The 20,115-nt window shown below is 37.8% G+C and overlaps 1 protein-coding gene across 2 annotated transcripts in view; it reads right to left on the reverse strand.

Moving 5' to 3' along the window:
• The window catches only part of SRGAP3 (SLIT-ROBO Rho GTPase activating protein 3), a 2,107,662-nt gene that overhangs the window by 369,435 nt on the left and 1,718,112 nt on the right, over positions 1-20,115 (reverse strand). Inside the window, exons 12-14 of one of the 2 annotated variants that reach the window (XM_044078646.1) lie at positions 10,663-10,693; positions 9,217-9,277; positions 4,666-4,743 (exon numbers count right to left, since the gene is read on the reverse strand). In XM_044078646.1, coding sequence (XP_043934581.1) covers positions 4,666-4,743; positions 9,217-9,277; positions 10,663-10,693 — 170 coding nt within the window. The remainder of the gene's footprint in view (positions 1-4,665; positions 4,744-9,216; positions 9,278-10,662; positions 10,694-20,115) is intronic. The other variant, XM_044078643.1, reaches the window with a different exon arrangement.

Raw genomic sequence — 20,115 nt, forward strand, 5'->3', positions numbered from 1 at the left:
AAACTGTCACAAAGTAAATGAGTTAAGTACCCGGTACCTGAAACACTCATTTTTTTAGCACTTTACATCTCCTAGCTATTTCATCCATGTTCACATATTTTACTGTAAATACCTACTGCACTGATCTTATGGGAGAAGTAAACCAGTCCATCACAGAAGTCACAAACAAGATGGGTTACTACTTGTGTCACTGACACTTCTGTTCTCCCCCAACACAGTGACTTTTGACTTCTTTTGATACAAGTGTTTTTTGAGCAATGAACCTGAGGAAAATAAATGGAAATTAGAAGAAATTGCTATTTTATTTTAAGGTAGTATTTATGATCTTTAAAAACGACTACAGTCTTTTGTGCTTCATTCTAAAATATACTGATATGCTAGCCTTGAAATATGTAAGGACCCACTGCAAACATCCACACCAAGGGATTTGAAAGTTAACATGAAAAAGCAATATATAATGCTAAGGATAAAATTCATGTTAGCCACAAAATAAAAGATATAATTTGTGAAATTCAAAAATTAGTACTTAAAACTTCTGGTGCCAGTTTTAAAATGGTTGTATCTGAAACCTGCAGTACACTCATATTTGTGACACATCAATGACTACATGAATTCAGCATCATTATACCATAGGTTCAATTCCTGCGCTCATCAATATTATCCATATTTATCTCCAGTGCAAGCCTCATGTCACATCCTGTAGAGAAGGTTAGACATCTTCCCATGTTCAGAGGAAGTAGTACACTAAAACGTGCATCCTGCCCCCTTATAAAGCAGATGTCTGTTCACCTTGTTACGCTTGATCCTGTCACAGGGCAAAGCTACAAATTCTCCCCATCTCTACACTCCACATTATTTATTTCACCCATCCTTTCCAGCTCTCTCTGTCCTGACATTTTTATCACTCTGACTCTGTTTTCTTCATGAAAGCATATTGCTACAGCTGGGTTTATTTCCCTATTAGCTCTTCCCCCCTCTTCACATATCTGTTCTATTTCCAAGAACTGCAGTATGTTTACTTTATTGTTTACTAGTAATTTTCATGGAAACCCATTGCTTTGTACTAAATCTCCTCTTTTTGAAAAGAACCGTTCTTTCACTGGATCTATCATCTGCCTTTTTCTAGCACTAAAAGAAATGGCCATATCTAGTAGCTATCCATATAACGTCTTCTCCTTAGATTCCCTTAACAAAATATTCATTATCCCTGTCTGCAGATGTCTAGTTTCTCATTCCAGCCTTGTTTTTTTCATGTTTTCAGAGTTTTTAGTTTTTTTTATTAGATGAAGCATTTCAACCGATTAACTTTAGTAAGAAATGAAACATTGTTAGCGCTTGCTGCATACTGGCTGCCACTTAAAAGTTTGGAGTTGTCTGTCTTATTAGTATATACTGCACTTTTACACACACAAGTGTGGCAGAGCAAAGTATTTAACAGCATTTAAAACTATCTTACTTCTACCTTTGTTCTTTGCCAAACGGCACTGTCCACTGCTAATCCCTAAAATGAGACCTGTTCTTAATGGTGCGTAGAAATGCTCAAGAAAAGCTGGATGAGCACCTTTCTGACATCAGAAAGGTGCTTAACCAGCTTGTCTTTTTTCATGTTTTTGGAACATAATCATGGAGTTACATGCTCTATGGTACTGTTCAGAATACTGACATCTGTACAATAATTTGCTTCTGACTTGTGCAACACATCACTGCTTTAACAGGTAAAACAGTATTTTGCCGATAATTCAGTAATCTCTATAAATCTGTCAAAGGCTTCAAGCTGAAGCTGCTAATAAGAGTGGTAAAAATGAAAGTAAAAATGTGCAACAGCACAGAAACACATACCAAACCGAACAGTTCCTTGTAAATAATTTTACAGTGTCTGTTTTAAACTGTATAAAAATACATAGTGCATAGTGGTTTGCTACATTCACCCAAGTAAAACTGTTTATTTAATGACAGGGCCAGTAAAATTAGTATCCTGAAATAAACACTGATTTACTGTAAGCCGAGTTATCAGCATGTAATCAAGGACAGTAAATTATTTCTATAGTTAGGATCAAAAGTTATTTTAATCATTAGAAGCATCTCGGATACTACAGTGTGAATGCTAAAATACCATTTCTGAACACTGCAAGCCTTGATTATTATTATGTACTCAGACATAAAGATACAGAGAATATATTTGCAATACCACCTTCACAGCTTTAAAAATGACTTACACCATCGTTTTTTGCAGTCATTATCTTGCATTGATCCACCCCCTCAAATAAAATATACTTAAAATAAAAAATTAAGTCTTTCTGCCACAAGAACTAAAGCATAACATGTTTTTCCTTCTTACACCCCCCCCCACATTCACACATACACGCACATGCACACACACACACACATAATCAATGTTTCCTTACCTCAAAGATATTAACCACAACAGCACATAGAAAAGCACTTTTCTGATGTCATAAAGGTGCTTAACAAGCTTGCCTTTTTCCTGTTTTTTTGAAGCATAATCACAGAGTTACATTCACTACAATGACATCTGCAACAGAATATAGTTCTGATTGGCACAACACAACACTGCCAGACTTAAGATCCTCACAGGTCAGTACCTAGTAAGTACATATGAACCTATGTGCAAACCTGTAAACAACCATCCAGTAACTACATTTTCATTTAAAAACAGGTCTTCTGACTGTATATCACTTTAATTTTCAGCTGTGATCACAGTCATCTGCATCCAGGACAAAACAAGTCAAAGAATAGCTAGTTGTGACACAAGAGGATGTCATCCTGAGTGGAATAATATACAAGGAAGTAATTGGAATCCTAAATAGGAGTGTTAACTCTAACACAGTTTCTAAGGAAAAAGTAATGTTTTTCATTTTATTAGCCAGATAAGCTCACAGTGAAATAAAATGTTCACGAATGATCTGGGAGATCATGGAAACTATCTGATTTGCTGAGGCCACATAATATGAGTCACATTAATGAAATCTGAAGTCATGCCTTCACCTTTTAAAACTTCTACTTAATGTTATTAAAACATCACATCACAAATAGCAGATGTGTGCTTTTACAATAAAAAACATTCATAAAATTAACAGCAATACATTTACTAGACGATGTATGAAAAGAAAGATTGTTGTTTTAGCCCTTTTTAATCACTATTGCCTACCCAAAGGGTCGAGGTTGAGGATTAGTACTTAAAAATGGCAGCACAGAGAAATTGAAGACAATCTGTTGGCCTTTCCATAAATAAGGTTTCGGGATAAGTACTTTTCAGACACTACAAAATCATGATATACAATGTCATCCTCAGTTGAATTGTCAAGCATTGTGCTGTGCGAATGTCAGTGTTGTTCTGTTTGGAAAAGTGTCATAACAGCTTACTTGCACAATATCTAGCAAATTAGTACCAGTTCAGCTGTGCCCCCTCACCTTTTATTGTTTTATTTTACAGTATATCAAAATAATATTTCACCTTTTATAACTGTTTTTGTTGCACTCAGTAGGACTGCTTGGAGGAAGAGGTTCATTTCTGTTACTCATAATCAGGCTATCATTGACTTATATCCAGTTACTGCATGAGTATTTATGGAGAACAGACATCTGGTAGTAATACTTTTCATGGTGCATGTGCACCCATTACTGCTATTCAGAAATGGAAGAGGACTGCTAAAAGCCAATTCAGACTCCACAACAGACTAGCTGATTTGTACTACAGCTCAGCATTGTATGCAGTGACAGAAAATGTGAATGTTAACATCTATAAAACAGACAAAAATTACCCCTGAATTAACACAGAAAATTAAATATAAGTGTATATTTAGGTGTGTGTGTATGTGTGTGTGTGTGTGTGTGTGTGTGTGTGTGTGTGTGTGTGTGTGTGTGTGTGTGTGTGTGTGTGTGTGTGTGTGTGTGTGTGTGTGTGTGTGTGTGCGTGTGTGTGCGTGTGTGTGTGTGTGTGCGTGTGTGTGTGTGTGTGTGTGTGTGTGTGTGTGTGTGTGTGTGTGTGTGTGTGTGTGTGTGTGTGTGTGTGTGTGTGTGTGCGTGTGTGCGTGTGTCCGTGTGTGTGTGTGTGTGTGTGTGTGAGTGTGTGTACCTAAACAGTGTGTGTAGATTACTGTCTTGCATTATGTCTTATGTCAGTATTATCTTCTGTATGCAAAATCAGTTGAACACTAGCATTTCCTCTTTGTCTAGAATGCCCTGCTTAAACTATGATGGGAAAGTACTCCCCCAAACTAAAAAAACATATATATGCAGCAGTTATTAAGACCTAGAAGCAACTAGTAAGGGATATATGCTGGCACCTTGCATTCATTTCTGCCAAAATATGATTTAAAGAACAAACACTACAAAGTGGAATGTATTTGCCTATGAGCTGCTGTCATGAAAACTCCCATCAGTTTCATGCAGTATAACATTAGGGTATTTCAGATCTACAGAGGCTGACAGAGTCAGATATTTGGAAGCATCATCAATAATTTTCATTGAAAGAGTCTAACATAACTTACGTACTTACCTTGCTGAAGACAAAAATAACTGACTGATAGCATTGCGGATCTGCAGTTTCTTGTGGCTTTCCAAATCATATTTTTACACCATTTAAAATAACACACACACAAAAAGTAACATTCATGGTTACTTGGGATTTACATATGCACTGACCTCTCTCAAACGAGTTCTTGATATCATTGACTTCAACCTGGGAACCAGGAACTCTGAAGATGCCTTGCTGTTGAAGACCTAAATAAACACATACATACATACATACATAAATAAACAGCACTGGAACATAACATTCTGTTGTCTGATTTACAGGTCACACTGTAGCCTTTTTGTAGTGTTGTGGGTGGTCTTAAATGGATACTGCTTCAGAAAACACAGACTGTCAAGACTATGCAAAGGTTAGTAAAATGTACAGAGCTACTTCTCTGCTGAGACCTTCTGCAAGAATGTAGTTTAATCACAAGTTGTTTTACTCAGATGCTGTGTTCTGCAAAATACCCAGTGTTTTAAGTTAACTTCAGAAAATATATATGTTTTTGCAGTATCCTTGTATGTGTGAAAAAGGTGTGATATTTATCGCATAAGTATAACAAACAAATGAAGGAAAATTAAGTTAATACATTAACACTTAGGTATTATGTCCATTAGCCTGATGTTAATTAATGCTGGATAATGTGACAAAAATTGATAGCTATTTTTGTTACCCTTTCCCACTGGATACCTCAGTGTTGGTACAGGTACATATTAAGCCAACTTCTTCTGTCTTGGACTAGTTCAAACCTGTGGGTAACCTCTTCAAAGTTTCATACATTCATAGAATAGTACTAGGCTAACTGCTCTTGTGAGCTATTTTAAGCCTAACCAATTATCCCTTGTGAGATTCAAACTCTGCATCTTGTGTTTGTAAGGCAAACACCTTAACCATTAGGCCACCCTCCCAACTCCAGCCCTGGGGTATTTTGTGCCCCACAGCTGGAAACAACACCTTCCTTGTCCCACAGCTCTTTAATACCATTTGAGCATCTTGGATTGTTATGCTGTTTTCTTTATTACTAGACTACACTAACATCCCTAGAAATGTTGAAAAAAACACTAACGTTTTTGGCAGAATGAGACCATCTATGTAATTAATCTGTGAATGCCTACATATTGGCTCACTTATTTAATCTGCAGGCACTGCACATTCTGCTTTGTTTATTTCATGTTAGCTTGCTATTCTAACAATAGCTGTTTGTATTTCTTATTCTTTCGGTGTCAAGACTCTGTAGTCTGTGCTCCCTATTATCACTGTAATTCCAGCCATGTGATTTTTAATGCTGCAGTTATTTCTCTCTCTGTGACCCTGCTGTTTATTCTCCCTACTAAGATTCTTTATTGCAGTTAAAGTGATTTGAGTCTTTTAGCAGATAATTAACTGGTCTGTCTGGTGCTATCGATGGCACACTACTAGCTCCTGGCTAGCTGGTGTAGAGGGTTAAGGCTGTGAGGTATATCTCCAGTGGTCATTTACCTACAGTGGGATTTTGAGAAGGTCACTTAACCAGATACTGCTTCTGGTTCATCCCTGAAAAGGGACATTATGCCAAGTGATTCTACCCGGATAACAAAACAACATTATTATTGTTATAATTATTATTATAGGTTCATAGGTTAGTACTAAGCTAACTGCCCTTGCGAGCCATTTTTAAGCCTAGCCAATTATCCCTTGTGAGACTCAAACCCTGCACCTTGTGTTTGTAAGGCAAACACTAAACCATTAGGCCACCCTCCCAACTATAACTTCCCACTATTTTATTTTAAGCAAATCCAATTAACATATGTTAAAAAGGACTTGCTTACAGCAGTTCATAAAGACTTTACAATAACTTCATTAAATTGTGAAAAAGGGACTGCAAAGTTTCTGACTCATATTTGGTAAATTGACGATTTCTATGGGGATGTTTTTGAATCATGGAAGATGCCACTTATATTTTATTCTAAGGAGGCAGACTGCTCTTCAGTTGTTCAGATGACAGCCTTTCCAATAAATTCTATGTTAATTAGGCAAGTGGAAAAACAAGCTAGAATATTTCTCCAATACAGAATTGTATTCATTTAGCATATAATAATAAAAGATTAGTTATTAACTCACATCAGAAAATGTGTTAGCATATGTGATAAAACTGAGTTTTACAGCTTCCCTGATGAGTCATGTATTCATACAAAATCAAGGAACTCGGTGTTGGTGTCTCAACACCGAACAAAATATTGATTTAAAAAAATGTGCCAACACCAAAATAATCTGTTTGTAAAGGACAAGCTCCCCTGTACCTTCATATGAAGGATTTTGCCACTGTGCCCTCCATGTTTATATATAATAACTCCATGACTGCAATGATGGTGGGGGCACACCCAGTAGCAGAGCACAGCAGTCTACCACAAAAAGTTATCCTGTTGCACATAACTGCATACAAAAGGCAAACTAACACAAATCCACACTCAGTCAAAACACTGCCATTAAATCCCACACCAATCTGAAACAGACACACATCCTTCCATTAAAAAAAAAAAACTGAATTAAAAATAGAACAAAAAATTCCACCAGAATGCTGCACTGAAATGCCATACCCAAACAGACACAACCTTTTGGTGAACAAAAAAGTCGTGTCAACAAAATGCAATTGACAAAACAGCATATGAATATAAAGACTTGACCAAGTATCAGAAAAGCAGACTCAAAAACATAAAATGCAATATCAGAAAATACTAAACAATCTGGTGTGGCAAACTTTCCATCATCACTTATGGCCAAGATGGTCAAAGATACAATGAAGAGACGGTATGGTACCAGAAGACAGGGATATGCTGTACTGGGTGCATTCAGATGGAATGTATTACACCAGATATTAAGCAATTACAAACCAACAGAGAAAGTAAATGCTGCTCTTTTAATAGCTGTGCTTAAGACTCAGCTATTTTTCCATTACCAATTCCAAGCTCAACAAAATTTAGGAAAGGCCTCCCTTAACATTAGGAAGTACTAGCCTCCAAAGAAAATTATAATTATTTTAAGTGAAAGTCCTGGTTTAGGTAGTTGGAGAAATACCAATTAAGTTAATTAACATTTAGGACTATCAATCAACAACAATTCAGGTAATAGAGGGTTTACGGTCTAACTCTTCCTTAAATTTTCACCCACAGGAAATACTGCCTACTATAGAAGATTTTAGGGCAGCAACCACACTTCTCCCAAAATACAGTGTACAGAGAATTTCAAAGCAAATACATTTTATTAGAGGCACTCCCATGTTGGTTATATCAATATCAATCACACTACCCAAATTCACTATCATAAACTGAGGAAATAGATAAAGCTCCCTCACCCAGCAAACCACTGCATCCTGATGCCTTTGGAATACAATCTTATAAAAAAGGATTGCCACCCATACTGGTCCCTACACAACTTCAGCTGTTCACTAATATACTCTCTGGAAGTGAATTTTGCCACGCTCTTTTAAATGATGCTATACTGTTATAAATAAATATATACATATATATATATATATATATATATATATATATATATATATATATATATACATATATATATATATGTGTGTGTGTTATATATATATATATGTTATATAAATGTATACTGTTAATCCTAAAACAGGGAAAAGGACTCATTTTTGATTAGCAGTTAAAGGCCACTTACCTGACATTAAATATGTTCCAAAAACTTGGGCACACACACACACACACACACACACACACACACATATAGGCAACTCTGGATGCTAAAACAGAAGATCCACTTCAGAGAAGCTTAACAGCCTGACACAGTCCAACACAACCTGCTTAGTACGGGAGCAAAATTATACATGCTAGGAGGTAATTTACATAAAAATGCAATTTTATCCTGCACAGAAAATGAAACTATGCAGCCTTCTTACACTCACTTTGCACATGCTATATTTCCACTATCATGAACATTAGGACACATACTGCAATGCACATTTTCTCCATCCCCACTTACCACAAGATCTTGTCCTGATGACTCCCCTACCTGCCTCCAGTCAACCCCATCGTTCCTCCAAAATGAGAGATAAGCATCTTCAGGCCACGTTAGAGCCCATTTATTTCTGTCCAAGAAACCCAACAACTCAGGAGTCCCCTCTATGGCAAGAGTTGAGTGGTAATGAGTGGACCAGCCTACAGATCCTGAGGATAATCTTCCCTCCCACTAGGGAGCTTGGTAAATCAGATTGGCTGCCAGAGTGTAGCAGAGGCATGTATGTTCCTACCTGTGTCTACCTCTCACACTCCCACAGCTCAGTGCTGTCCATCCTGTGGCCGGAGTTGCCATTGCAACATGCCACGCCTCCTCCCATACTCCATCCTTGCCTGCCTAACCTCTCAGGTTCCCATGTTGCTATTTAGGGCCACCTGGGCTGTAGTCATGGTTTCATTCCTCTATGTCCCAGGATTACCTAAATCTGCAAAACACATTTTTGTAATGGTACCTTACATTTCATCAAGCATATGAATTATTAATGATGTAATTTTGTTTGTTACAGAAGATTATCAACACAAAACCCTCACAGGTACTGACAGTAATGCTAAAAGTGTTAATCTTGGTACTGTACAAGATCTGTATCATTTAACTGCAGAACTGCTCATTGCATTGCCCTGCTGAAATGAAAGATTGGCAAAATCAAATGAAAGTCTTACCATACAAGTTGATGTACCGAATACAGCTTTCTACAACAAGTGGAATGGCCTGACCTGAATCCTTTAAAGAAAGATCAAAAGAAGCATTATTGACATGACACTGCAACACAACTGACTGGTGCATATTACAAAGAATGTAAACAGTCAGCATAAAAAGTTAACTATAGTCAGTTTAGTAAGGAAACAAGCAAGAATAGACAGAAATGAAGACAAAAAGTTTCCAGCCACGTTACAAGCCGTGAGTTCTGCAAATATTACATGAAGTAACATCTAGCAGTTCCTGTATATGGGGCTGCTTGTTAACCATACTGCATTAGAAAAAAAACAGAAGAGTATAATTTGTTTTGTAATATAAAGGCAAATCATCAATCACATTTTCATATGTTTAAGTGAAAGCGAATGATACAGCTGAAGGAGGCATCTTTAAATGTATTTAACTGCGGTTTTAATATAGCTGTCGGTTTAAGCAGCCTGTGACAAGTCAGTGAATACGACAAACATGTGACTCCCCCCAAAACAAAGCCTATTATGTATGAATATGAGTCTTATAAAATACTCTCAGCAGCTGAACCAGCAACATGTGCAGCCATGTCTTAGTGCTGAGAAATTCCAATTACCATTCAGATCAAATGATTTTTTTTTTGGAAAGGGTGTGTTAAGGATTATTGGGGCTTATAATATTTTTGTGTGCTTTCATGAGCCAGGGATGTCTGTCCTGGCAAAAATACCCATTTCCATTTGTTAACCCACAGCATGGGGAAAGCTAAGTGAACTTGTTCAAAGTCACATAGAGTGTGAGTATATAATATGAGCCTCAGGGCTGCGATTAACATAACACTCACTAGTTTCTCTTCTAAATGCTGGCTTAAAACAGTGGTAGGGCTCAGATTTATAGTCAAAAGAATAGACTTGTATGCATTATTAGCGTATAAAAGCACAATCGAAAGCTAAGAATACTTGAGACACCAAGGGTATGAAGTGAAACCTTTGTTACAGCTGTATGTTTGGTTGCAGTGGGTAACAATAAAGGGCTAGAACTCAGCAATACTTTATCAATCAGGAAGTGCCCTTTTCCAAGGCAGGCAGATATGAAGCCAACTTCAAAGAAATGCCTCTTCCATGTATTGTAAGCCAACAATCTAGTTTGTCATAGCCTTGCTCCCAATCGCTTAAAATAAAGGGAAGCATGAGAGAATATTTACTGCAACGCCCAGATGGTGGCAAAATTCAACTAGTTCTTCACAGAAAATGAATTAGTTTTGGTTGTAACTGCCATAAAGGCAGTAGAAATAGGGGAGCGGTACAGGCAAAGTGTATCTCCTGATTCAGCCTTGCACACATACATTTTCTTTGCATTATCACTTGCTTTTTACGACCAATTCTTTGAGGACAAAAATAAACAATACCAGCTCTTCAAGTTTAGAAGGGATGCCCTACAATAAATACCTGATTCCTTGTTCGGACATTCCTTCTTCCTCTGACAAGAAGCCGCAGTGCAGGATAAAGAAAAAAAAAAAAAAAAAAGAGTAAGCCAGAACAAGTTCAGTGAAAGTTAACAAATAATCCTCCAGGGACCGTGAAAGCTCTAATGCAATGGCAGCTAATAAAATTCAGCTTTAGCTCCAGGAAACTGCTTAGTATGCAAAGTCTGAACCTCAGTGATTGTCAGTCATTCAGCAAATCCCCACCCAAGAATCTTTTACCCATGCACGGATCAGATTAAGACTTGGGCTTTTTTACTGTGGAGTTAAACTCTACTGCTATAATCTGTATTCAGTGTGCACCCATCTTTGTATAAAAAGATTTAAAAAAAGTTTAATATTTGTAAACTCTCTCAAGCCAACAAGAGATACCTGAAAAGGGAACAGTGGTTTTAAAGAGCTATATTGCATTTAACATTATGCTTTTTTCTTTTCCTGTTTAAGTCATAACTCTCTCAGTGAAATAGAATTTAGTTTTGATGCTATCCTAAACAGAGTTCAGACCTTTCACTTGTAGTGCATAAACTAATGGTCTATACAGTTTATCTGATTCTGGATTTAAAAAGCATAAGTCAAGACTATTGATGAGCTTATAAACTGATTAACTAGCCCTTCTAACATCTTTTGTTGAAATATATATATATATATATATATATATATATATATATATATATATATATACACACACACACACACACACATATATATATATATATATATATATATATATATATATATATGTATATATGTATATATATATATATATATATATATATATATATATATATATATATATATATATGAATTCCCTTCACAAGCTTGAAGTTTACCATAAGACTGAACTTTTGAAACTTCGATCGTTTTGAATGGAGATTGCCATAGAGCACGGAACGGGAAATTTACCATTTTTCTCACAGTAGTGTGATCTCTGAGTTGGTATTTTTATTTAGAAGTGAGTGTGGGGAGTGCAGGGGGGCTTACCTCCTACAAAACGTAAAGAAAATGTTGTTTTTATTTCGAAGTTTCAAAAGTTCACAACTAATGAAGTGCAAACAGCAAGGTGATATCTCAGACAACACTCCTAAAGATCATGCAAACACCAATGCCCAAAAACAGTGAACACAATACACTGTAGACTCCAATGTGCATTTCACAGATACTGTGAATAATGCTTCAGAAAGAACAGTTAGACTGCAAATAGAATAAATGATCATATGAAATTTAAAACAACAGATAAAATTAATCCATTTTATCATGAGGTTAACAGGTTGAAAACCAATAACAGTATTAAAAGCAGACAAAAAAAGGGTGTCAGCACAAAATGTTTATGTTAATACATTCCAGCAACTAAAATTCCCTGTGTATTACAAAGAAATACAACTGGGTCTCCAATCAAAGCCATCTTTTTATCAGGGGGCTTCAGCTATCCATAAATACCCCAGCTGATCTACACTAACAATGTCAACAGTTCCTTGAAATTAAGAGTTCTAACTCCCTTACAGAAACAGTTAACCTTCATTCTGGAGATGCAACACCCTTAATCTTGTCCTCACAAATGTGGCCACTTCCAGCACGCGTCCATATGTATCATCTTCACATAAGTCAGACCATAATTCAGTGACGTTTTCCTTTAAAACTGGTGGTACTTCCCTTGCAAATACCTTTGTGTTAGGGGCTTCTCAAAAGCAAAAATTAAGTTACCTAATGACCTAAACAAATTATACTGCACGCCTTCTCTGATGTATCCCATTACTAAAGCTGCTGCTTATGCGTCTGACTTCTACTCCCATGTAAATAGTTTTATTAATAAGGCAGTCCATATCCACAATATCCTTACAAACTATATAACATGAAAATTACTTAACACTCATAAGAGGTCTCACCCACCTTAACAGCACACTTATATAAAGCTTAAAGGATCCAATCTATGAGGAACCTCATAGCTGAATATGAACTTAAAATAGCACATAACCATGTTCAGAGCCAGTCCACAACAATACTACCACTTTGACTAAAAGGAAAGAGCTAATATCATAGCTGATACATTTAGTACAGTTTTTAATCTGCCACAGTTATATTTTTTTCCACAGATTCCACAGTCCCAGCCACCCTTTTAATTACTAGGGAACAAGTCTTCTCAACCTTCTCAAAAACTAACATCACATCATCAGTGGGCCCTGATAACATAACAGGCAGCCTGAGTATCAGTACCTAATATGGACTACCTTAGTTTTGGGTGATAAGAGCTCTGTAGTACTTCAGAAGGCCTTCAGTCTGGCATATCTAATTTCCAAAGGCTCCTCCTTCAGATCCCGACAAGTCTTAATTCCCCTTTATTCATATCTGTTCAGACCCAGTATTGAATATAACACACCTTTTGACATGCATTTGTTTAAACATATGACATACATGTCAAGCAGATTAACACTCTTGCCACCTACTAGAAAAACTAAACTTAGGTAACTGGATACACCCCCCCCCCCGCACACACACACACACCCAGTCTAACTTGTATTACCCTCTCTGAGGCTGGATGAACTTTTGGATATAGCTTATTGGCTAGGCGTGTAATTATCTCCAGAATGAGTACCTAGCAATTACTTATGAATCTATGAACCTGACGTTAAGGAGTACCAGGCAGGAGTGCCCTCTGTAGCCACTATTATTCACTTTATACATCAAACAATTGGCTATACAAGCAAGCAGAGTCAAAATGGGGGGCTATAACTGGGAGGGTTCTCTAGGGAAAATATCACTCTTTGCATAAGATATTTAAATTATACATATGTGACCCCATGGGATATACTGGTGAAAGTTTGTGAGAATTGTTGGTTACAGAATAAATAAGGATAAGACTGAACGTTTGGCTATAAATTTTTAAATCATCTAATGATGTAAAGACTTGATTCCCTTATTTTTGGAGATACAAATACATTCATTCCAGCCAAATGGAGGACAGCCACTGTCATCCCTCTACAGAGAGGTGGAGCATCCACAGATCCAGGCAATTATAGGCCCATCAGCCTAACTAGCCTGATCTGCAAGGCCATGGAACAAATTATCTTGGACCTTATAAACCAGAACACTGGCAACCTCCTGACACTTGACCCCACACAGTTTGGTTTTGTCAATGGGAGATCATACCTCTTAAACTTGGTCAACTTCTTTGAACCAGTCACCAAAGCCATGGATGAGGGGAAGACAGTGCACACTGAGTACCTTGAGCTAGCCAAAGTCTTTGACACTATTCCCCACTTGGACATAATAGATAAATTCTCCCAGCTATTCCTCAACCCATATGTTACCAGATGGGTAATTAACTAGCTCACTGAGAGAACCCACTCAGTCAAAATACGGGAAGCCACCTCAAGTAGTAGACCCATAATTACAGGCCTACCCCAAGGATCAATTTTGGGATCTCTACTGTTTGGGATATACTTTTCTGAAGTGCAAGTCATAACCAGTGGTCTGTGGCTAACCAAGTTTGCAGATGACTGCAAGCTAGACACTGTCTTAAATTCCCCTAGTCATGTGAACATCCACCAAGAGGGCCTTAACCAATCTAATGACTGGTGCCAGAAACATGGCTTCAAACTGAATGCCAAGAAAAGAACTGCATCATTATCCCCTTTGGGAAAAATGGTGTCACCAGTAATTATCACATTAACAACAATGTACTAAGCGCACAATCAGTCATGAGGTACTTGGGTACCCGGGTTGATAACCTGACTTTTGACCACCACATTGCCTTTGTTGTACGGAAGGCTTTCTACATGGCCCACCTCATTAACAAGGAAATCATAACATCCCTATTCTCCTCCTTTATCAGACCCATTATCAATTACAATGCTGGTCTTGGCCTAGCACATGCAGCAGCTGGAGAAGACCACAGAGCTTCCTGATCAAGAAAATCCAGGGTCTCAAACACCTATCCTATACAGATAGGTTTAAAAGCCTTGTCCCTCTACTCAATCTTGTACAGACTGCTCAGAGGTGACCTGTGTCTGGCATACAAGGCTGTCTCAGACCCAGTCCTGATGGATTTGCTGCATATCCGTAAGTCAAACTCCACTCGCGCAACCTGTGTGTAAGGCCCCAACCTGGTCTGTGACACTAATAAACTTACTGTTGGGACAGATTTGTGTCACAAAGACAACCCCATCTGTGGAACAGACTCCCTCTCCATGTCAAGCAGAGCACCTCACTAGCCCTCTTTAATAAGATCCCCTGGGACTTCACCTCTGCCCCTTCTGGCAGGAGAAACAGGTGCTGACTTTGTGGGAACATGAGCAAAATTCTTGGCTAGGTTTATAAGGGCCTCTATGAACCTGTAGCATCACTGCGTGTTTAGGCCATATGGAAGAATGGTAAAACTCATCTTTACATTTAATGTTAGGATATGATGTACAGATTTCAGACATTCTTTTTTGTAATGATATAAACACTAATTTAATATCATGAATTTTCACCAAAGTTATCTATATGTATGTTGACACTCTAGGAGGGCCTGCCATAATATTTTTTATCACAGCTACATAAATTATCACTAAATCATCAACAAATTGTTCTTTAAAAACTTGTGGGAAGTAATTTATTTTAAGTTAACTAATCCCAAATTAATTAGGGAGTTTAACAGTTTAGATGTCAGATTATATATACTGTTTGATATCTAAAAATAGCTTTTTCTTTTTTCAAAATTATTAACATTTACATTCACATCAGTCATGGGCTTTTTTCCCCCCAAATACACACACACACACACGCGGACACACACACACACACACACACACACACACACACACACACACACACACATATATATATATATATATATATATATATATATATATAAAATGAAAACACACTTTCGTGAAACTCAGTACTCAGAACACAAACAAAAAGGACAAACACAAAAGAAAATAACACAAATGCATTTATGCAGGGGACAAGCCCCCCAGCCACACCCCCCTGCTACTTATAGATATATATATATATACAGACACACATATACACATGCGTGCATGCGCACACACACACACACACACACACACACACACACACACACACACACACACACACACACACACACACACACACACACACACACACACAAATATATATATAAATAAAATGAAAACACACTTTTGTGAAACTCAGTACTCAGAACACAAACAAAAAAGACAAACACAACAAAAAAAAAATAACACAAATGCATTTATGCAGGGAACAAGCCCCCCAGCCACGCCCCCTGCTACTTAATATATATATATATATATATATATATATATATATATATATATATATTAACTCCAAGATCGCACTACAGTGGGGCAAAGGGACTATTCCCTTATCCTCACTGTACCGCGATCTATAATAACTACTCGGTGTACTAAGTTTCACGAAAGTGTGTTTTCATTGAAAGAATTAAAATGACTGACAGAAAGCAATATTCAAAGCAACCCACATACAGCAACACCTACATTTTCTCCCTCTGAGTTCCTCTTTGAATTTTTCAACCTATCCAGGCTCATAAACCCTCACACTGATGCCCCGTCCTCCTAAGAACCACCTCTCTACAAACCTTAATTTTACTTTGAACTAGTCAAAACAACAGACTTGCGACCTCTTCTGCAGCAATTAAAAACTGATAGCACACAAAGCACAGATGGCCTCTATCCATCGTTCATATACCACTGCAAAAGCTTTGTCAGACCATCCCTGCAACACATCTTCAGTCGCTGCCTAACACAAAATACCATTCCACATAGATGGAAAATAGCCATTACTGGCCCAATTTCAAAGCAGTCTAACACCTCCAAAACTTTCAGATAATTTCCAGTCTCTAACCTTTCCACTCTAAGCAACCTGCTTGAAAACATTATCTATGTTCAGCTCCCCAATACATCACTACCTACCACTTCCTTTCCTGTAAATAACATAGTTTCAATCCAGTCATAACACACTCACATCCCTGTGGACTCTAAAATGCTACTATCTGATGAAAGAAGAGCTCACTGGCAACATCTTTATTGACCATACAAAAGCCTTCAGCCTCATTTTCTAGAACCTTCTCTTCCAGTATATACTACAAATAGTCTTACATCCCAACTCCCTACCTCCATTTCAAAATTTCCTCATCAATCGTCACTTCTCCATCAAAATTCATACCTCAACTTCCCATTCAGTCAACCTTCAAATACAAGAGTACAACTGGGTTCCATTCTAGATCCTTACTATTATAATATGGATAAATACCATCTACACCTTTCCCTGGCTGATGTGTGCCCCTGAAGATCGAAGTACGCTAAAATACTGTCTCATTTTGTTTCTGTGGTATTGCTTATCTTGTGTATCTAGCCTAAACCCTTTCTGAGTTATCATATCCATGTGTATTACTATACCAATTGTACTTGCTTGATGCTACCGGTGTTTCTGAGCTATCGTAACTGACTGTCTTGCAATCCTAATTGTACTTTTAGCGCTATCGGTGTAGCAAAAGCACCTTAAAAGTGTGTATGCTTACACACCACTGTTGTGGAATTACCAATGACCACAGTCAGTTGTGACTAGCATTGGCTCTTCCTTTTTGTATTCGTCTTATTATACTGGTGCAGATTAAGTGACTGTATGTTATCTTTTGCGCCCTTGCTACCCATTTGTGGAAACACAAGCAGCTAGTGCTAAGCATTTCACAGTAGCCTATTATTTGTGCAGATTAAGTGACTGTATGTTATTTTTTGCACCCTTGCTACCCATTTGTGAAAACGCTAGCAGCTAGTGCTAAGCGTTTCACAGTAGCCTACTACTTGTTTTTCTTATTTAGTGTGTTTGACTAACTGTTTTACATTAGTCTGGTCAGTTAGGCAATTTCATTATTAACTGACATCCTCTCAATGTTGTATTGTTATAACGCTAGCAGCTACTTGGCCTGTGGTTCCTCCCACGTGGATTGTGTTGCGCACCTTGTTTAAGACCATTCCATTCCTGCTCTTTCCTGGTGCTTACAGTTGACTGATTTACCGCTCTTTTTAAATGTATTAATGTTAAGTATTTACCATTGAATACCATCTGTTTTATGACAGTATCTCACCCCATCTATACTGTTCTGGATTATTTGCTCTTTTTAACAGGTAGTAAGGTTCGCTAATGTTGTAAAGTTCGGTACCATTATTAGCTAATGTGGGGATGCTCGGTACCATTATTAGCAGCCCAAAAGTCTTCGCTAGTACCTTATCTTAGTGTAAGAATTAACTAACTAGCATTCATTTCTGTGTCGATTTATGCCAATCGTCTGTGGGAGTAACTATCTTCCTACTAAGTCCACTGTTACCTGTGCCTTACTTTGCTAACTTGTCTGCCTTCTTATTTAAATATGTAACCTCCTGCTGGAAATAGCTGTTATTATTCACTACTATGAACTAGCGCTATTTTTACTGCTATTCCTGCATAGTCTTGAGTATTTGTTAAATTGATACTGACTGCATATTCAAACCTAGAATAAGACTGGAGTGTTTTTACATTGATACCTGACTGCAGTAGCGCTATCTTCACTGTTATTCATGCATAGTCTAGAGTGTTTTTACATTGATACTTTACTGCATTTTCAGATCTAGCTTAGTCTAGAGTGTTTTTAAATTGATACTTGATTGCATGTTTAGACCTAGACTATTTCTCATTGAAAGTCTGTATGAATGTACAATTAGTTTTTACTCATATTTGTTTAACTATTGTCCTACCTCTTTTCTATCTGTACACTTGAGGCTCTCTTTGTTGCTTTATAATAATTTAATATCCTAATTCTTACCTCTTCACCCACTCAGAAAGCTAACCACTACATTGCAAGAAGAGACCTGCCTGGCTTCTAAGAACCCCCTGATCCACCTCAAGCCTTGCCAAAGTGGACCATCCTTTTGCTGCCCAGTGCTCCCACCTGTTTTTACAGAACTTACTAAGTATGTTTCTCTATTGACCCATATTGTAAGTTAATTTAAACTTTTTGTCCCGTATTTTAGCTTGTAAACTAATTTTAGCCACTGAGTCAGGGTAACCAGCAGCCAGACTCCTTTCCCTTGACTAAAAGCCTCTTTGTTAGATTTTCCCTCGCTACTTACCTTATTCTTCCCCACTTATTTATCTTTTCCTGGCTACCTGCTGTAGTATCCATTTTTGCCCACTAGGTGGCAGTGTACTTTCGCCTCGTGCCCTTACTCACTCCCCACAATTTACTAGTCTTAGTTCTCTGTATCCCACTCCCCATAGTCTACTAGTCCTATTTCACTGTATTCCTCCTCTTTTATTTCTCGGACATTCACAGTTGCCCTCTTTCCCCTTTCTACTCCTTCTCTGCTCATAGTCAGTACCCTTCACTCTCACTGCTAACTTTAGAATTTATTGCTTCTTAATTTCCCCCTACACTATCCTCTCTTTTATACCTTACCTGCTCTTCTAGCAGCTACTTACCTCCTCCACTGTCTTTCTCTAGCTAAATGGTGCTCACTGATTGTCTCTGCTGAATCTTCCACTACTTGCCGATCTTGTTTCCTGAACCTGATTGACTTCTTCGAATGAGTCTCCAGAGTCATGGAACAAGATAAGGTTGTCCACACAGCCTATCTGGACCTCGCCAAGGTCTTTGACACCATCCCCCACTCTGGGATCATAGATAAACTTACTAAGCTGGGTTTCAGTCCTGGGACTGCTCTTGTTTGGCATCTACTTTTCTGAAGTACAGCCCAACACTAAGGGACTCAGGCTAATAAAGTTCGCAGATGACTGCAAACTGGGAGCCATTATTGAATCCCCAAATGATGTGGATATCCTACAAAAGGGTCTTACAGAAACAGATGCTTGGTGCCAGAGCCATGTGCTCAAGCTCAATGCCAAGAAATGTATAGTTATCCCCTTTGGGGAAAAACATGTACCCGTGAATTACCACATAGGTGTAAGTACCCTAAACACTGAAAGTGTGATAAGAGACTTAGGGACACAGGTAGACAGTGGTCTCACCTTCGATAACCACATCACCACAACAGTCAGGAACTCCTTCTATGTGGCACACCTCATCATTAGGGCTTTTCATCCAGAAAAAAGGATGTCATTGTCCCACTGTACTCATCCCTCATTAGACCCATTATAGAATACAATTCCCCATTTGGTATGTACCTCTTAAGACATCAGCAACAAATGGAAAGGCCACAGAAATACCTCACTAAAATAATCACAGGCCCAATGCAGATGCCCTATGCTGACTGTCTAAAAAAACTCCACCTATACTCTGTCGCATATCGTCTACTCAGAAGCGATCTCTGCTTAACATACAAGGCCATGTCAAACCCAGAGCTGCTGGACATGCTACACTTAAAGAAATCCAAATCCCTCAGAGACACACACTCTAGGGATCTAAACCTTGTCTTCACAA

The sequence above is a fragment of the Protopterus annectens genome, chromosome 7.part1 (genome assembly GCF_019279795.1).
Source record: "Protopterus annectens isolate FY-2018-M chromosome 7.part1, PAN1.0, whole genome shotgun sequence".
In the NCBI taxonomy this organism is placed as follows: domain Eukaryota; kingdom Metazoa; phylum Chordata; order Ceratodontiformes; family Protopteridae; genus Protopterus; species Protopterus annectens.